The sequence below is a fragment of the Colletes gigas genome, unplaced genomic scaffold (genome assembly GCF_013123115.1).
Source record: "Colletes gigas isolate AHSC1104 unplaced genomic scaffold, ASM1312311v1 Colletes_gigas_Sc00010, whole genome shotgun sequence".
Taxonomy (NCBI): domain Eukaryota; kingdom Metazoa; phylum Arthropoda; class Insecta; order Hymenoptera; family Colletidae; genus Colletes; species Colletes gigas.
The window spans coordinates 3,499,239-3,518,330 of NW_025106639.1; the positions used below are offsets into that span (position 1 = coordinate 3,499,239).

At 43.8% G+C, this 19,092-nt stretch overlaps 3 protein-coding genes across 3 annotated transcripts in view; 1 reads left to right on the plus strand and 2 right to left on the minus strand.

The window, feature by feature from the left end:
• Positions 1-1,144: 1,144 nt before the first annotated feature.
• Positions 1,145-11,581, minus strand: LOC122397866 (growth/differentiation factor 8). Its single transcript, XM_043397319.1, has 4 exons — positions 10,822-11,581; positions 6,662-6,919; positions 2,483-2,865; positions 1,145-2,022 (listed from the first exon to the last, which is right to left on the minus strand). The coding sequence occupies exons 1-4, from the start codon at positions 11,258-11,260 to the stop codon at positions 1,855-1,857; spliced, it is 1,248 nt and encodes a 415-aa protein (XP_043253254.1). The 5' UTR covers positions 11,261-11,581; the 3' UTR covers positions 1,145-1,854.
• A 1,201-nt stretch (positions 11,582-12,782) lies between these two features.
• LOC122397788 (procathepsin L) lies at positions 12,783-15,561 on the minus strand. The gene is made up of 5 exons (XM_043397188.1): positions 15,459-15,561; positions 15,193-15,369; positions 13,936-14,295; positions 13,709-13,869; positions 12,783-12,978 (listed from the first exon to the last, which is right to left on the minus strand). Exons 2-5 carry the CDS (start codon positions 15,367-15,369, stop codon positions 12,783-12,785), a joined length of 894 nt encoding a protein of 297 aa, XP_043253123.1. The 5' UTR covers positions 15,459-15,561.
• A 937-nt stretch (positions 15,562-16,498) lies between these two features.
• The window catches only part of LOC122397764 (microphthalmia-associated transcription factor), a 45,814-nt gene continuing 43,220 nt past the window's right edge, over positions 16,499-19,092 (plus strand). The window contains exon 1 of the mRNA XM_043397155.1: positions 16,499-17,458. Within this exon, the coding sequence (XP_043253090.1) occupies positions 17,208-17,458 (251 nt within the window). The 5' untranslated portion in view covers positions 16,499-17,207. The remainder of the gene's footprint in view (positions 17,459-19,092) is intronic.

Here is a 19,092-nt window from a genome sequence, read left to right on the forward strand (position 1 = left end):
ACAATCATTTTTGGTTATTACATATACCCCCAAAATTCTACGTACTTTCGAGAAAAAAATTCAACAAGTGTGAAATTTTTCGACGGAAAAATAATTTCAAATCGTTTTGGAAAAATTATTTTCGGTTGCGGGGGTCAATTACAATCATTTTTGGTTATTACACATATCACCGAAATCTTACGCACTTTCGAGAAAAAAATTCGAGATGTGAAATTTTTCGACGGGAAGAAAAAGATTTCAAATCGTTTTGGAAAAATTATTTTCGGCTGCGGGGGTCAATTACAATCATTTTTGGTTATTACATATACCCCCAAAATCCTACGTACTTTCGAGAAAAAAATTCAACAAGTGTGAAATTTTTCGACGGAAAAATAATTTCAAATCGTTTTGGAAAAATTATTTTCGGTTGCGGGGGTCAATTACAATCATTTTTGATTATTACACATATCCCCAAAATCTTACGCACTTTCGAGAAAAAAATTCGAGATGTGAAATTTTTCGACGGGAAGAAAAAGATTTCAAATCGTTTTGGAAAAATTATTTTCGGTTGCGGGGGTCAATTACAATCATTTTTTATTATTACACATATCCCCGAAATCTTACGCACTTTTGAGAAAAAAATTCGAGATGTGAAATTTTTCGACGGGAAGAAAAAGATTTCAAATCGTTTTGGAAAAATTATTTTCCGTTGCGGGGGTCAATTACAATCATTTTTGGTTATTACACATATCTCCGAAATCCTATCCACTTTCTAGAAACAAATTCGAGAAGTTGTGAAAATCGACGGAAAAGAAAAATTTCAAATCGTTTTGGAAAAATTATTTTCGATTGCGGGGGTCAATTGCAATCAATTTTGGTGAATAGACATACCTTCGAAATTCTACGCATTTTCGAGAAAAAAATTCAGAACGGGCGAAACTGTAAACGTTAATAACTTTTTAACGAAGCCTCGTTTTAAAACGATTTTCCTTTTATTTTGGCCTCTAGAATCCCCCATTAAAATTTTTCCCAGTATCGTAAGCCGAAAAGTTGATAGAAAGTATACAAAGGGGATGCAAAATTATAATTGTTAAGAGCGTATTAGTGTTTTGAATGCACATTCGATTTATGTAAAGTTTACATTTATGTAAATGTTTTGTTTCCATTTTGTAGAGGATGAGGTAGGGTATTTGTGAAAGAACATCACTCGAAACGTCGTGTTTTATATTTGTAATTGTTTTTGTCGTTACAGCGTTCACGATGTTATCAACAGGCGTATTGGAAAATTAAGAAAAACGATCGAGACTTGTCATCGGAGTTTTTTTTCGCGCCTAGCGCGTACTCTTTACGTGCTTGCTTACTTTAAGTATCGAAATCGGTTCTACCGATCGGCTACGTTACAAGATCGAACGAACCGACGAAACCAGCTCCCATTCCCTCCGTTCGTTGACTCAACAACGACGGTATTGCTTAACAATAAATAAATTCTCGTATCGATCGGTTAAATATACGAAAGCCGGCTTGAGGACTCCGTCCGTACTGTACAAGCGGCGGGTACAGTTAGAAAAAAAAAGAAATACTGTTTCGCTCGTTTACATCGTCGCGCGTGCAAACGGTGTGACGCATCCTTTTTTAATCGCTATTACGCGACGTTTTAATTTCATTTATGTCGCGATTATCGAGCCCACGCTATCGAAATCTCGAAATAATCGCGACAATGTCATTTTCGGGAGGATCGGTGGTTGTTTGCAGTGAAACGTCGCGGTGCCGTTCGAACGAGTCGGAAAACGTGAATTGTCCAATGTCCCCCCCCCCGTTGGGATTCGTTTGTCCGGAGCAAGTTCGACGCAGCGTCGAATTCGAACAGAATTCGAATCACATGCAACCGCAGGCTTCTACTACCATGTTGGGCAGAGTTTTCTGCGTGATCGTGTTGTTCGAATCGACGTAGAGCAGCTGAATGGGCGATAGTTGCGTGGGCGAGCAACACGGGACGATCTCGCTTCTGCGATGCTCCGTGCTGCTGGTTTTCGCGAATAACCTCTGGAAAAAGAATGTTGTATTTTATATTTTGGAAAAACTGCTATCTTAACATTTCTCGTTCCACGACTAACCGCGAAACGACAACAAAGGACGCACCTGGACCGCGAATTTAATGAAAAGTTTAATGCAGGATGTTCTAGGGGCCAAAATAAGACGAAAGTCAAGAATACCAATTTGTCGATCGAGGCTTCGTTAAAAAGTTATTAACGTTTAATGTCCCGCCTGTTGCGCACGCGTGATGGTGGTCTCTGCCGTTCTACAGACGGAGCTTTAAGCGTTAATAACTTTTTAACGAAGCCTCAGTCGAGAAATTAATATTCTTGATTTTCGTCTTATTTTGGCCCCCAGAATCTCCCATTAAAATTTTTCCCAGCGTTGATCGAACACTCTGTATACCTTTCGTAACTACGGTCATTTACGAGGGTTGATATTGTATTTGAACTTGTTAAAGATTGCTCACCCTGATGACGTTGTTGTAAGGAGACCCGCTGATGGTCAACGAGGCCGCCGAGGAACAGGATCCCCGGCAGAAGTAGGCGTTGTAGCCGCTCGGATGAAGGATCCAGTCGCTCCATCCGATGTCCTCGAAGTTTATGTAGAGCTCGTCCCTGCAGCATTCTTTCATTTCCGGCAGGCAATTCGAGTTCCTCTTGGGCCTGTTCCTCTGCGGCAACGGGGACGTGTGGATCACCAGGAACGGTTTCAGCGTCTGCTCGACGGATACAGGTGCGGTGTCGCGGTCGATCGTGCAGGTACTGCAAGCTATCTGTATCGCGTGGTTCAATCGAAGCTCCTCCACCCACTTGTTCAGCATGAAGCTTACGTCCGCCTTTACCCAACCCTCTGAAACAGCGATCCCTTTGGTCGCCTCGATCTTTGATCGCGCGCTTCCGCCAGAGATGAGCAAAACTTTCTACGCGAATTAGAAAATAATCGATACGAACGACGTTCAGTAATTTATGCGTGGACGTCTATCGAACGATCAAGTGTTTCCTAACACGACGCTTGAACTATAGCAGAGGTACTTCGGTTCTTGCTTTTTTATTGTTCGTAGTATCGTGCAAGATGAAAAATAATCCTCAGCTTCGCATTATTTATGGATTTTTTATCGTTTTATTCAGCGGCGGTGAAGCCTCTGATATTTCGAAACGAAACACTTGAGATCGGAGCTATCAAAAAACAAAAGAGGAAATATGTGATAATTTTATTTTCTAAATGCCATTGAAAGCAAATGGATGAGGATAGAAACCGTGAACGAGCTTTAATGAAAAGTCCAAAAATGGGGAAAAATGTCACGTTTATAAAATGCATAAAATTCAGGATATTGCTCGCGAGAATATGAATATTAATCAGAGTGTTTTCGATTCGAATTTGCGAATATTTGTATCATTTTAATTGACGAGAAGAATTTTAATTTAGATATGTCAAATGGTTTTAATTCTTATTGATATGGCGGATGGAAAGAAAGAGTTTTTTCCAGATTCAATTTCGGTGAAGGCATTGCAATGGTACGGGGTGTTTCCACATATAGGAAGCTTCGAATTGCATTCGACTAAAACGAATAGTCAATACTATCATGGAGTATTAGATTCACACCTACATCCTTCTAACCAAGACCATGACGAATTTTAATTAAATGACGCCTTTTCCATCCATCACAGTGCAAAATACAAATATAGGGGATGGTCGTTTTTTCGGTAAAAGAATCGAACAATTCTAGTCAAGGTCCATAGAACTATTTGCAAAAGTACAAGCAACTGACTTATTTTTCCCAAACAATAATTTAAACTACGAACAATAAAACAGCGAATAGAAGCGAAGTTTATATTTTTATCGAACGAATAATGGACGATGAGTTTATATTTTATTTGTTATTCAAAATTGTTATGTAGATGAAAGAACATTGCCCATCTCTGGTTCCTACGTACGTAGATTTAACTTATTTCCATCGCTATTCTAAGAGATTTTTAAATGGATACCGGACATAAGTTTCCATAATTCGATGTTTCGATCGAGACGTAATCGAGGGGAAGAATAAGTTCGCGATCCAGATCTGTCGAGTGAAAATCTCAACGTGAAACAAACGGACATTCGTTGGCCACAGTTTGGAAATGACTTTCGGTGCACTCGATTCACTTTTTGCACGGTTTCGATTTAACTCGTTGATTGCCGTGTCACCGCGTTACAAATGAGGATGACTTATAAAATCCACGGGAAATTAAAAAAAGCGAAACAGAAGAAAATTAATTGCATCGCGGGCTTCCCTCGAAACTAATCGACTAAAATGTGGGCAACGCAAAGAACCCCTCGCCGTAAGAATCTACTATTCTTGCAACGTTTCGCGCCGACAAAAGTTTGTAAATCACTGGCACGAGCGAGGAAAATAAAATAACCGTTCGTTCGATTCTTCCAACACCCGTGTTATTGTGCAGCTTGGGAACCACAAAAGCGTGGCTTGATAGAATTGTCGTCAAATACATTGTAAACGCGTTAACACGGTCCAGGAAAAGAGAATCGATTCAATCTCTTTCCGAGCGAATTTTTTGCTTTAACGCAATTTTAAATAACAACTTTTTTTTTTCAAATATCTATCACGCGCTCACAGGGTGTTCGTTCACCCCTGGGAAAAATTGTAATGGTACATTATAGAGGCCAAAATAAGACAAAAATCAAGAATACTGTTGACGGAGGCTTCATTAAAAAAGTTATTAACAAATAAATTCAAAAATTTCAAATCGTTCTAAAAAAATTATTTTCGATTGCGGGGGTTAATTACAATTATTTTTGGTGAATAGACATAACCTCGAAATCCTACTCGCTTTCTAGAAAAAAATTCGAGGTGTGAAATTTTTCGACGGAATAGAAAAATTTCAAATCGTTTTGGAAAAATTATTTTCGGTTGCGGGGGTCAATTACAATCATGTTTGGTTATTACATATACCCCCGAAATCTTACGCACTTTCTAGAAAAAAATTCGAGAAAGTGAAATTTTTCGACGGAGAAAAAAAATTTTCAATCGTTCTGGAAAAATTATTTTCGGTTGCGGGGGTCAATTACAATCATTTTTGGTTATTACACATACCCCCGAAATCCTACGTACTTTCGAGAAAAAAATTCGAGAAAGTGAAATTTTTCGACGGACAAGAAAAATTTCAAATCGTTTTGGAAAAATTATTTTCGGTTGCGGGGGTCAATTACAATCATGTTTGGTTATTACATATACCCCCGAAATCTTACGCACTTTCTAGAAAAAAATTCGAGAAAGTGAAATTTTTCGACGGAGAAAAAAAAATTTCAAATCGCTTTGGAAAAATTATTTTCGTTTGCGGTGGTCAATTACAATGAATTTTGGTGAATAGACATACCCTCGAATTCCTACCCACTTTCGAGAAAAAAATTCGAGAAGGTGTGAAATTTTTCGACGAAAAAAAAAATTTCAAATCGCTCTGGAAAAATTATTTTCGATTGCAGGGGTCAATTACAATCAATTTTTGTGAATAGACATACCCCCGAAATCCTGCGCATTTTCGAGAAAAAAATTCAGTACAAGCGGAACTTTCAACGTTAATAACTTTTTAACAAAGCCTCCATGAACAAATTGGTATTCTTGATTTTCGTCTTATTTTGGCCTCTAGTACCCCCCATTAAAATTTTTACGTATTTAAAAACGTAAATTTAACAAAAAACAGACACAAGATACTCTTGCTACAAGTTATCGATGTATTGCTTTTTGCAAACACTTTTCTCGTAAATAGTTTCATTATTTCTGCACAATTTTGTAGAGTTACTGCTCGGATACTGTATTTTGTCCATAAGCAATACGTCTTCTTTACACAGGAAGAGAATCGTGTGTATTCGATAGATCGACGCTCTTTGTACGAACGATGGAAATTTGATTCGTGCAACGCGTTATTTACGAGCATTAAATCGTCTGTGTACTGGCGGTTGTACGACACGGTCTTTCATTGCATCTGTATCGCGAAGGCGATGTATTTTTTCCGACATGCCCGTTCCCGCAGTCTAAAGTCCTTAGCAAGAGATACGTAGAACCGCCATTATCGTTACAGTCGTCTTCGTGGAGTTTTCTTTTGCCCGTTGCTCGGTAAAAATTGTCCACGGTCGAAGGGTTGGGCACGTACGGGAACTTTGACCACAGAGGAACGCGAACGAAGCCTGACAAAGTCCAGGAAACGCGACTGCGATTACTTCAAAAGAGATACAATACCACGATGGCTTTGGGAAATCGATTCCCCTTTGAATTTTTTAAGCAACGACGATGTAATACAATGCACTACAAACGAAGGCTGTCAAGGTCGAGGAAACGCGACTGCGATTATTTAAAAAAAGATACAATACCACGACGGTTTTGAAAAATCGATTATCCTTTGAATTTTTTAAGCAACGACGATGCGATACAAAGCACTCCGATTCGTTTCACCTTTAGTTTCACGATGGAGAAATGGGCTTGAAAATATTTTTAAAAATATGGCGGGAAATCGCAGATTGGCTCTGGGCGTGAAATAAAGTTTGACCCGTAGATAACACGATCAGAGAGGGTAGGAGTAGGAGAAGTACCGAGTTTCTCTATGCACGGGCGTTCGCGAATCAGCGAGGATCGAGAACTTTTCGATTCACCTACCTCCGATATCAGTTTCGAAGATTGCCACTACCGTATTCTTTTCGAAGTTTTCGCCCAGGTCCCAGTGATCGAGTTCGGAGAGCACGAAAGTTTGATTCAGGTCGTCGTTCTCGTCGTACTCCTTGTAAAACCAAAGCTGCGCCGAGGTCACGTCGACGAATTGCATTTCGTTCGGCAGGTAAAACGTGAAACAGGCCGCGGGATTGAATCCCGTCAAGTGGTTCGAGCTGTGACGGCACTTCTTCGAGTCTGCGACGCCTGTCGGGAACCAAAATAAAAAGCAAATGTTACGGTACACATGGTGTTCGACCAACCCTGGGAAAAATTTTAAAGGTAGATTCCAGATACCAAAACAAGACGAAAATGAAGAATAGCAATTTGTTGATCGAGGCTTCCTTTAAAAGTTATTAACGTTTAAAGTTCCGTCTGTAGAACGGCGGAGACCACTATCGTGCGCGCGCAGCTGTTCGCAGACAGGCGGTACTTTAAACGTTAATAACTGTTTAACGAAGCCTCAGTCGAGAAATTAATATTCTTGATTTTCGTCTTATTTTGACTCCCAGAATCTCCCATTAAAATTTTTCCCAGGTGTGGTCGAACACTCTGTGTAACCGGTAAAATAAATATTTGATTTGCGATCTGACAGATTTCGTTTTCTTTTTGGAATTTCCACGAGCACGATAGATAATCCCGTTACGCGCGGATCGCACGAGTTGCTCGATCGTTGATCGCGATCTTGCATTGCCAAATCGAGCATGCGGGACGCGCGTGCTTATCAGTGTTTCGGTCTTTCGATTTTCTATTTCGATCGTCGAGCATCCGTTTTTTACCACCTCGAAACGATCGGGGTTATTACTGGATCGAATAGTCCTTGCATTTTGTACATTTTTACGAGATAAAGCATTTATCTTCGATGCGAATTGAAACGTTGTTCCTCGTTAAACGTGGAACATTTCATGTACGGGGACAACTGGAGGAATAGAAGTATAGTCATTCCACGTCAGAAAATGTAGAATAAAATTGTCATTTAGGTTACTTTATTTTTTCGAATTAAATAAAAATTGTATCTTTATAATTACAAAGATAAAGTAACTCGACTGCCACGAGTCAAATCAAAATTAAACATTAGGTTCAGCTTGCACAGATTATGTTTTATCTCCAACGAGGTTCCCTAAGAAAAGTATTAATTTTTAAACAATTTACTGTATTAATACACATTATTGCCTGTCAATGACTAACAAGATTTTCGGTTCCAAAGTCTGTTCCCCGGGTAAAAATACGTTTGCACATCGATCGCTTCGAAAAAGAAAAATCTTTTTCCATGCAAATTGTTTTGCAACGGTTCGAGGAGACCGATAGACAGCGTCTGGGAAATACGATGGACGATCAAAAATTTCCCAGAAAGAGAACGCCCGCCATTGACGATTCGCGCGCGGGGGCGGATTTCTTTTAAGGCGTCCCTTCCTCGATCCATCAGCTGACAGTAAAGATCAGAATTGATGGTTTAGTCGAGTCCGGGAAGCTGGTATTGAATTATTCCCAGCGTGTCTCGCCGAGCCATAGATCATTATTTTCTTGGAATGCCGAGGCTTTTCCGAGGGTTCAGGCGTGGTCTTTTCTAACCGCTTCGTTTCCAAATAACGCTACCATAAATATCCATTTCTTAGCGTTTCCACGTCGGTAATATACCACGGCCATAATCCTTTGCTCTCTCGAGTTGAAATTTATATAAGACGTTTCGTCTTTCTTCACGATCGAACGGTATTAGAATATTAGTGGGATAAAAACGTCTTTGTTCGGTGGTTGTTAGCAACGAGGAAGATTGAATGCGAGGAACCGGGGGTAACGAATAGACCTGGCGGAACGAGGAGCTACGCCCGACGACGCTCGCTACGTCAGACCGTCCTGGTCCGACTCTGTTCTCGTTTGTTCCGAAGGAAATGACGTGCCTGCAATTACGCGACACTCGTACTCGTTCGTTTTATGACGCTGACGCTGTTCGTCGTCTGTAATAGAACAACACCGTGTCGCGGACGAGCGACAACCGTAAAAAAGGGAGAACGCGCGGCCACTTGCAAATCATTTTTCGTGCGGCTGCGTTTCCACCGGTGGAAAACGCGCAACGTCGAACGCGGAAACGCGCGTCCATGAGCCGCGTACAGCTGCCGGAACAAGTATAGCGATCCACTCGAGTCCGTTTCTCGAGCGTCGAGGAAATGCAGTCGAGAACAAACTGTTAACCCACATTATCCATAATTTAGAAATTTTTATTGTCAGGTGTACAATTATTGTAGGCTCTGGTCAAACGAAAAATATGCAAAAGACAAGATGAGACGTTAAAATTGTGTAGTTTAACACTTTTTTGGAAATTGAAAACACTTTACCGATAGGGACTTAGAAACTTGAGTGCATTGTTAGGATTACAATTATTATAGGCTCTGGTCAAACGAAAAATATGCAAAAGGCAAGATAAGACGTCAAAATTGGGTAGTTTAACACTTTTTTGGAAATTGAAAACACTTTACCGATGAGGGCTTAGAAACATGAGTGCATTGTTAGGATTACAATTATTATAGGCTCTGGTCAAACGGAAAATATGTAAAAGGCAAGACAAGACGTCAAAATTGGGTAGTTTAACATTTTTTTGGAAATTGAAAACACTTTACTGATCCGGTATTTAAAAACTTGAGCACATTGTTAGGATTACAATTATTACAGGCTCTGGTCAAATGGAAAATATGCAAAAGACGAGACGAGACGTCAAAATTGGGTAGTTTAACACTTTTTTGGAAATTGAAAATACTTTACCGATCCGGTATTTAAAAACTTGAGCACATTGTTAGGATTACAATTATTATAGGCTCTGATCAACTGAAAAATATGCAAAAGACGAGACGAGATGTCAAAATTGGGTAGTTTAACCCTTTTTTGGAAATTGAAAACACTTTACTGATCCAGTACTTAGAAACTTGAGCACATTCTTAGGATTACAATTATTATAGACTCTAATCAACTGAAAAATATGCAAAAGACGAGACGAGATGTCAAAATTGGGTAGTTTAACCCTTTTTTGGAAATTGAAAATACTTTACCGATCCGGTATTTAAAAACTTGAGCACATTGTTAGGATTACAATTATTATAGGCTCTGATCAACTGGAAAATATGCAAAAGACGAAACTAGACGTCAAAATTGTGTAGTTTAACACTTTTTTAGAAATTGAAAACTCTTTATCGACATTTACACTATCAATCGATTTTACCGACCGCTTATTAACAGGTTGTCATGAAAATTATAAATATTGCTAGATTTAATTGCATCATAGTAACAGAAAACAGACTATATATTAAGAATTAATATTAATATTAATATAGTTATAAAAACGAGTGGATTATAAGAACATTGTAGGGTCAACTGGTACCATTAAGTACCATTTTACGATGATATAGACAAAATTGAGAGGACTGGTAATTGTACGTTTCAATTTCTAAAAAAGAATCTAGAGTCAAGATTGAGTCATTTAACACTTGAAAGAATTAATTATTAAATTGAGATGTTAAATCAGTTTAGATAGAATTTTAATGAAATCGCAGAAATAAATACGCCAAATTGGCTGTTGAATGTCGGGACGGAGAGCTGATTTATTAATTTGTGGACAAAGAGCAGGTCAACGTTCGTTGAACGTTGCTCGAGGGTCAACAACCCACGAATTTCATTCTGTATTGCAAAAAATACTCTTATTTATTTATTATTAGCCATAGCATTACTCATTTTTCTCTTAGAGGAGGGATTGGATAGCTACACATCGATTAGCGATTATTTTCTACTAAAATAAAAGGCTAAAAACGATCGTAGAGAGAATATATTAATTCAAAGGGTTAAATCTATCCAAGCAGAAAAATGTCAATTTATTTCTGTCTCAACGACGCGATTCAACCCCCGTTGGAAGTTCCAAGCGTCCAAGGAGGATCGCTCCAGGCCAGGTCTGAATTATTGACGCCCCGGCGAGTCGAGAACGTCGCCCGTTCTTGGGATTCCGCGATTCTCACGAAATCCCTGCAATTGTTTCGTACGTAGTGGCGAATTCGCGCGCCGACGAACGTTTCTAATCTGCCTTTCCGAAATACCGATTCCGCGAACCAGCGCGTACTCACACTAACCTTCGTTTGGAAAAACGACGATCTGATCGGTCTTTCCGTAGAAGCTGTCGGCCGATTTTTCCGGCTCGAGGGGCGCCCCGGGTCGGAGTTCGAGCACACGACCGTTTATCAACGGCTTTGGCAAGGTCGATAGTGGCATCGATATCTCGGGCGGCTTGGACAGTCGTAATTTCTTGAGAATCTGTTGCTTGACGTACTCGACCCTCAGCTCGTTCAAAATCGGATCGTTCGCCAGCAAGGTGACTTTGTTGTGCGCGCACTCGGTGCAGTCCTCCGTGGTGAGCGCGGCGGCGGACGACGGGGAGGTAGAATCGGACGATCCCGAATAGGAGCTCCACCAAACGGGTGACAACGGGTTCGCGACCTTGGGCCAGATAGCCCCGACGCGATTGCCCATCGACAGAAGGGCCAGCAACACCAGCTGGTAAACGGTACGCATCGTTTACGAATCGGTTTTCCACTGGCCGCGAGTCCCCTTCTTCTCTCACTGGCTCTCGCGCTCGGACAACACCGTGGAAATTAGCGGCTCGCGGTACACCCACGCGTTTCCCATCGAGCCACGCATCGATCTCGACGATCTTACGAAATACAGTCGCGACTCTCGTCACTACGAGCTAGTCTCGACGCACGTCGTGCCGTTCATCCGCATTTTGACGCGGTGCTCCTCGGCCGTTTCGAATCTCCCGGTTTAACCGTTAGGCCGTTCGATCGACGCGTTGCTCTCTCGGTCTCTCGTTTCCCGCGGATCCCGGACGTTCCAAGCAGCTCATCCGCGAAGACTGAAGATCCCTCGGTCAGTTTACTCCGCGCGTCGTTTCTCGGTACAGTCCGAACTTTGCTCCATGAGCGGGGGGATGCCGCGCGGATTGGACAGAGACGAATCGCGCTGATATCGTGTTCCCCGCGGAAACACGCGCCGCGAACATGCCTCCTCCTCGCCGTCTTTTTCACCTACGGTTTCTCGCGGCCATTCGGATCGCGTCGAACGGGGCCGGAAAATTCCAAATCTCTCTGCTCGCGCGGCAGGTTTTTCGCTTTTCGCGGGGAAAGTTTCACGAAGACGCGCGCCTGCGCACGCCCCGACGGCCCGTCTACGGGCATTTATCGTCGTTGGACCGGCCGCGCCGGTCGCGCGCACGCCTTCTTTCGATAAATGTTTACCTCGCCGAAAGTTTATTTCGAGTACGGACGCGCAACGATACGATTTATCGCCACGGGAGTATTCAAGGCTGCAGCATCGCTTCCGAGAACGATGCAAGTTTGTTTAACGGCTACCAGCGCAACAACCGCTTCCTCCTCCACGCGGCCTCCCTCGACGAACCGTTTCCGTACATTTCGAATTCACAATATCATCAACTAACATCCGTATTTTGGAAGCTACAATTTCTATAATTTCACACAAGTCTCATCTTCGAAAGGGGATTTCATCCCTTGGACGCTGAGCTTGTAGACTTTGGTTATTAATAGACTGCGGATCTTTATGCAAATTCACATTTTTATTAATAGAATTAATGAAACGGAAGCTTGGCAGAGGGCTGTCCCTAAATATAATAATTCGTATCTTACTTTAAGTATTTCTTATATTTTTGCATATTAAATGTAGTTTTTTGAGGATTTCCCATAAATGCATAAACATTCGCAGTCTAGTTATTAATTTATGTGTGTATTTGTTGAGATAGGAAATGACAGGGGACAATTTCATTTGGATTTGGGGGCTTCACAGTTTAGTGGTGTTGCTTTCCTGGTCGAGGAAACGAGAAAAGGAGGCCCTGTCTTAGACAATATTGAGTAGTTTTTTTTTGCCCTCCTGGGTGAGATAGATTTTCTTAAGTTAGTGCTCGAGGGTTTCAAAAACCTCGTTGTCGATCGAGCGCTTGCGAGAGATACCAGAGCGTAGCCCTCTGGCGGCGAGTACCGGAAGTGACGCCACGGTTTCGAAAATATATCGAAGCACGATTTATTTAAACTTTTGCGTACGCCGCGTAATTCGCTATGCCGCATCGGTTCTTGTTTTTGGCCAGGCGCATGTAGCCGTTTTCGCCCCATTCGTCGCCCCACCAATTCTTCAAGATCCACTCGGTCGGCGTGTATCCCACGATCAGCATTGCGTGATTCACGCTGTCCGAGTTGCAGAATTCGTCGTCGTACACCCCTTTACTGTAAATCAAAATTTTCATACTTCAAACACAAAAACAAACAAACGAGGAGCCATAAATTGTCAATCTTTGAATTTTGCTGCAACTTTGCGATAAAAAGTCGTTAGGACGCGTACTTTTGCTCATTTTTAAGGGCAATGCCTCTTAAATTAACTTTTCGAAGGCTCTTGCATCATTTTTATTTAATTTACCAAAAGCAAGACAGCTTAACTCGTCGCAACGCGAATGCAATAGCGACAAGATGGCTTCCCCCAGTTAAAACTTGAACCATCCATGCAAGGCGAATTTCCCGCTGCTTCCGCTCGGATAGCCGTTCAAAAATCCCAATCGTCCGATCATCGGGCCACGGACGCTACTTCCGCACCCTTTTCGATCACGAATCGCGAGTCCAATGACTTTGGTCCGTTGTCGCTTCAGGGTCATCGCGTGGACGATGCACCAAAGGTTATCGCGCAACTGGACCAACCTATTCGTGTATCTGTCAGAGGGGAACGATACCCATTTTTTCGCGTAAACATTCGTCGAGCACGAGTCGATCACGTGTCAAAAATTCGTCGTTCCTTTGTTTACGGATTTTTACGCGAAAACGTATGCACAGAGACAATCTACCCTTGTTTTCCGCGAGTTTCGAGCTTTGATCGATTCGCGGGAAGAAAAATTCAATCTGTGCTTCGTCGAGGAAAACCGACTCTACCAAGAAACGTGACACAAGGAACTACGAATATACTTACTGATAGAGCTGAAAAGTTTTTGGACTAGCGTTTATGGAGGCCGCTACGGGGCCTATGGTGGCCACAGCTGCCTCCAAAGCCCTCTCGTCACGAGCTGGTAACACCGCCCAAGAAGTGATGTTGACCACGCTCATTTGTTCCCGGAAACGGCACGGACCTTGCTGCTCTCGAAGCAAACGTATCGCGTTAGTGGCGTTGCAATATCGTTAAACAAACGTGAAACGTACTTTCGCCTTGTACGGATAGTGAGCCTGAGCCATGAGCCCTTTCGCCTTCTCGAGGTACCTCAGCGTGTTCCTCAGAGATCCTCCGGAGCACCCCAAGTTCCCAGCGGACGCGCTGCAGTCGACCAGTTGTTGCTCGCTGAGGGGCACCAACATGCCAGTCTCTTTGAAAATTTGACCCTGGATACTCCCGGCTATGGAGTACGCGTAACAGCTTCCGCAGTTCTTTTGGTTTTGCGGGTCAGTTCGAAATCCCGCCTCCCGCCAATCGAATCGACGCGGAACGCGTCGAGGATCGTGCAACATTGCTCCGACCATAGGTTCCTGCGACACGCGTCGCTTGCGACTAGGAATCAGTTTGATCTATACACAGAAATGATCTATAGTTAAAGAGGAAGGTCCAATCTCGGGGTGCAACAAATTTGTCTTTTGCAAAGCTGGAAAGATGGCTACTGGAGCTAATTCTCAACATTTCACTCGCTTTTAGCTATTTTTTTGACCCTTGATGGCTCAGTCTGACGTAAAAGAAGGTTCGAGTTTGGTGGATGCCACCATTTTGACCAATAGTAGACGCCATCTTTGCAGGTCTGCACGATACGGGCAACTATTAGGTTAACCCTTTGACTACGGTCGATCGTGACGCAACGAAGGGTTGAACGAGAAGCGTTTGCATTTGTATGACGAAACATAGTGCAATACACCTTTTATTAATACTTTCCGTCGTTCGATGAATGATTTAGCATGCACTCGTTTTTCGATACGCCAAGTAAAAACTGCTGAGCTAATTAGGCTGTTACATAAAACGTATCGAGTTAACGAAAACTACAAACAAGATACGAAGTACACAATACGTTATATCTTGACGTGTTCTAAAAAACACATGGACGCGGAAAAATATGTTATGTTTATTATTTTGTGCGTTGCTTGGCCTCACAAAAGTTCATATGTTATCGGGCGAAAACAAAGGGAACCCAACCCGAATTCGTTTGTTTCTGCAATCACCGTGAATGCACTTAATATTCTTTTGTTACGATACATCGCGTTTTGCGTGGTCGGGCAAATATTATTCGCGTACGTTAATTTACGAAAGTTTAATTCGATATTCAAATTCGACCGACGATCATCCGTAGTATCGTATCGACTCGATACGGTATTATTTACGTCGGAATTATGTTAATAATCGGGTCCTTGGTGCGCGTATCAAACGCTCGATGGAAACTAGTTCAATAGCGTACGCGATAGAACTTTTCGACTACGAACCATGTCCCTCATGTATTGTCTGGTACCGAGATCCGCGATATGATTGTCGTGTAGCGTGTAGTTGTGATGACCGGCAGCCGCCAACATGTTGTGCTTGTAAATCGTTACTAGATTTTCCTCCCAGGCCAACCTTCTGACCTCCTCGAGGTTCGTCGAGTAACTTTTGTTGTATCGCATCTGCAGCAACGTTTCCAACGATTACACATTAAAAACGATAGATAAAAGGAAAAGGAGATTTTTCTACGAAACATCGAAACGCATTGTACCTTGTACGAATTCCAATAACCGTCCAGTTTCGCGGACACTTCCGGGGGAAAGTGTTGCTGCCTGTCGAACACTTCGACGCCTACGACGCCTAAAGCTAGCCAGAGGAACGCGAAACAGCAAAACGAGAAATCCATCGTGGATCGAATTGAATCGTATCGGTCGATTCGATCGAAACTGGTCCGAGTAGCACGAGGACGACCCGCCTCGATCGTTTCGTGACAGATCCAGCCTTGGGCGTCAGCAAATTTAAAAAATTTCGTAAGCAAGAGCTGACAGGGGGCAACAAAAAATACTACGGGACTTGCGCCATCCTCGATGTTTCGTGTACGCGCGAGACAAATAACGTGCGTTACGCAAAAGAAATGCTTGTTTCGTGTGATCGAAGAAATGGCCGATTAGCGGGTATAATCTTATCTCCGCAACTGATTTGCGGTAGCATGTGCCAATCTGCGAAATTTGAAAAAAATTCTTTCTTCCGCAACGTTTCGATCGCCGGTAGTGGAACGAACGACTGTTGACTGGTAGACGAATTTCAGTTGATAAGGAGAAATAGGCGACGATACGGCAACCGCGACACGTTATATAATTGCATCGTTGATGTTTACGCGACGACCAAACCAAACAGTCGAGGTAGGCGTAATAGGGGAAATCGTGGAGTGGATTAAATGCAAATAACGATAAGAGTAGATCTCACGGATTCGGGTAACGTGCGCGCGGGATCGCGATACGGGAGTTTGGAGCGTCAGCCGTCAGATGGCTGCACCAGTACGGAACGTCATGGCGGCCACGGAGACGGAGGGAAAGAAGGCGCGCGAGCCAAGCGTTGTTCGACGCAAGCAACAAGAACTTGGGGACCTTTCCCCACTTAGGCTTCGTTAATGCGGTGCAAGAATGTCGGAGCGACGGGATGACTCGTTACGCGTTGCAGCGTACAAAGAGAGGAAGAGGGGCATGGTCTCCTCCCGAAACAGCAGCGCCGTCGACGCGCGCATTTCGTGATTCGTTCGGTGATCGCGAGCGGCGCGCGTACGATCGTTCGGGTTTCGCAATCCGCCGCGGACCCGTTGGCGAAAAAGAGGCCTTGGCGATAAAACGATCTTGGCGTAAAGCGAGTCGTTCAGTCTCCCGGGCGAGTGTTTGTCGGCGCTCCGGACTCCCGCGAAATTCATCGCGAATTTTCCGACGCGGGTTCGACGAACCGCGAGGCGCACGTCGGCCGAGAGAGTCCTACCGCCGTTTCCCGTTTGTCCGCTTTCTCTCGTATGTCGTCAACGACAGAGGATGGGGGTAGCGGGCAGAAGATCGCCGATGCTCGTTCGCGAGAAACTCGCGATTTACTCGCGTCCCGTCCCGCGTCGCCCGTCCCTCGTCGAGGATCGGGACACGTCGAGCATCGAGCATATCGGTCGACCGAGAGGTTCTACATATTCCCGTCCATCTGTCCGTCCCTAGCCCCCCGGTTCGCAGTTCTCGCGCGGCTCTCGACTCCCGCGTCTGCGACGCCTCTCTCGCTCCGATTATCGCTCGACACGCGCGCGTCTCGGTCTCTGCCAGTGGGGAGGCGCCACGCTGGAAAGCAAAACTCCGCGGAACATCGTTCGCGCGATCTCGCGCGATCGTGAACCGTCAGCGACGAAAATCGTCTCGGGGGCAACGACGGTCTGACGGGCTACGTGTGGCGTCGCGACGTCCTGGTACGCGTCGCCGCGACGCGTCGCTTCTCTGAGATCCTAGGGACATCGCCCGGTATGGACGAGTCCGGTATCGACATGGGCTTCGATCTGGCGGCAATCACCGCCGATCTGGAGCATCGCGAGGCCGATCTCTCCGGACGTCGATGCGACGACAAAGGAAATGGAATCGCCGTCGACGATCCGGGCACCATCAACGGGAACGTAAACAACGAGGACGATTGGGAAGAGGCCCTGTCATTTCTGTCGTCGCCGGCCCAAGACATCATGTACTACGAGTTAAAGAGTCGAGCGCCCAGTACCGGCAGGTACGTTGCCACGCTTAACTCTCGTTAACCTAAAGACTGTCAACCACGATTCCCCTATCGTCGAACTTTGAACGTATCATCGCTGTTCGGGTCCATTTCGATCTCTACAGGCTGTTCGATTCCGTGCTGCCGTTTCTCAGGCTCTCTTCTACGCGTTCTCGATTCGCCTCGGCTCGGATCGGTTCGATTCGACTCGCGTCGGGTCCACCCGCCGTTCTCCCTCGCGATTGCGATTGCGCTCTCGATCTCGAACACTCTCGATGGAGAATCGAATCGAACCGCTTCGTCCCGCCGCTCGTCCGACCGCAAGCGGAACGAGACGCTGGACGAGCATCGTTAACCCTTCGCGGTCCGGGACGCGTTTGATATTTCGTTTCAGATCCGCCGGCGTCGTTCGCTCCATGACCGCTTGCATCGTTGTCGTAGCAACGGAGTACAAACTTTCCATCGTACGACACTTGAAAATTAGCTATATGAAAATTAATTGAACTTAACGATGCATTCAAGAGCATCGAGAGTCAGACTGTGTTGCCACGACCAACGCAAACGGTCCTGCAGACTTTCTTTTATAACCAGACTTGCACACACGCGGTGCAAATTAGATAAATATCGGTGTTATGAATCATGTTTTATCGGTAACTTTGTCGGCGATGTGGATGTTGTTGAACGTTTCTTAGAATTAATGCCATGCAAGCTCATGCGCTTTAAATTGATCTCAATGAACTCGTGACTCGGTACATAAACAATAGGCTCGATCTTAACATTTACAAATGCCACGTAGCGAAGATCCAGCACGCTAACATACTTTTCTACACTCAATGATGCATCGTTAGAATTTATTGACTGTATCTGTAATCCATAAACATTCTTTTGCTCTGCACGTTGGCGGCTTGAACTGGTCATTCGGTTTTATCAAGTTGCTCCGATTTCAAAACCCCCTTTGGCTTCAATGACTCTTTGTAGTACTGGTTGGTTTATTCCAAAGATCGGCAGAACTCTAGAATAAACCAACAGACGAGCTGCAAAAGTTGGTTTACCAAAGAATCTGAGATTTGTAATTCTTGTTTGGAAATAAAATTTGCCCATCTCTGTCTATAGTGTTTTTTTTTTCGGACAAACAACCGCAAGGACAATGAAAAAACGGACACGTCAGATACGCATAAATACTATTATTTGTCCGTAGAGTCGATCTTTTGAAATCCACCGTTGAAATTTGCATTGCGTTATTAAGCCAACAATTAAAATACCAATGGTGTACGTCGCGTGACGCGACGAGACGGTAGAAAGTGTCCGCATTCCCGTGTCCGTCTTTCGTTCAGCTTATTTTATTTACTTCCCGCAGACCACAAGTTAAAACGTAACCATAATCTTCCGCTGTTAGTTTGATTATGCAGCAAAAGTGTACAATAAAGCATTAAAGCACCGCCGTCGACGCGAACGGATTCATTGCACAACCCAATATTTACTATGTACACAGTATTTACACTCAGAGACTAGAGAATTCTCAGTCAGGTTATTAGTTTATTTTTACGACCCAACTTAGTTTACCGTGTGTGTGGTAGAATTATCACAACGTAATTGCCAGGTGCAAGTAATCTTTGGTCCTTGGACCGTGGCTAGGGATTTCACAATAG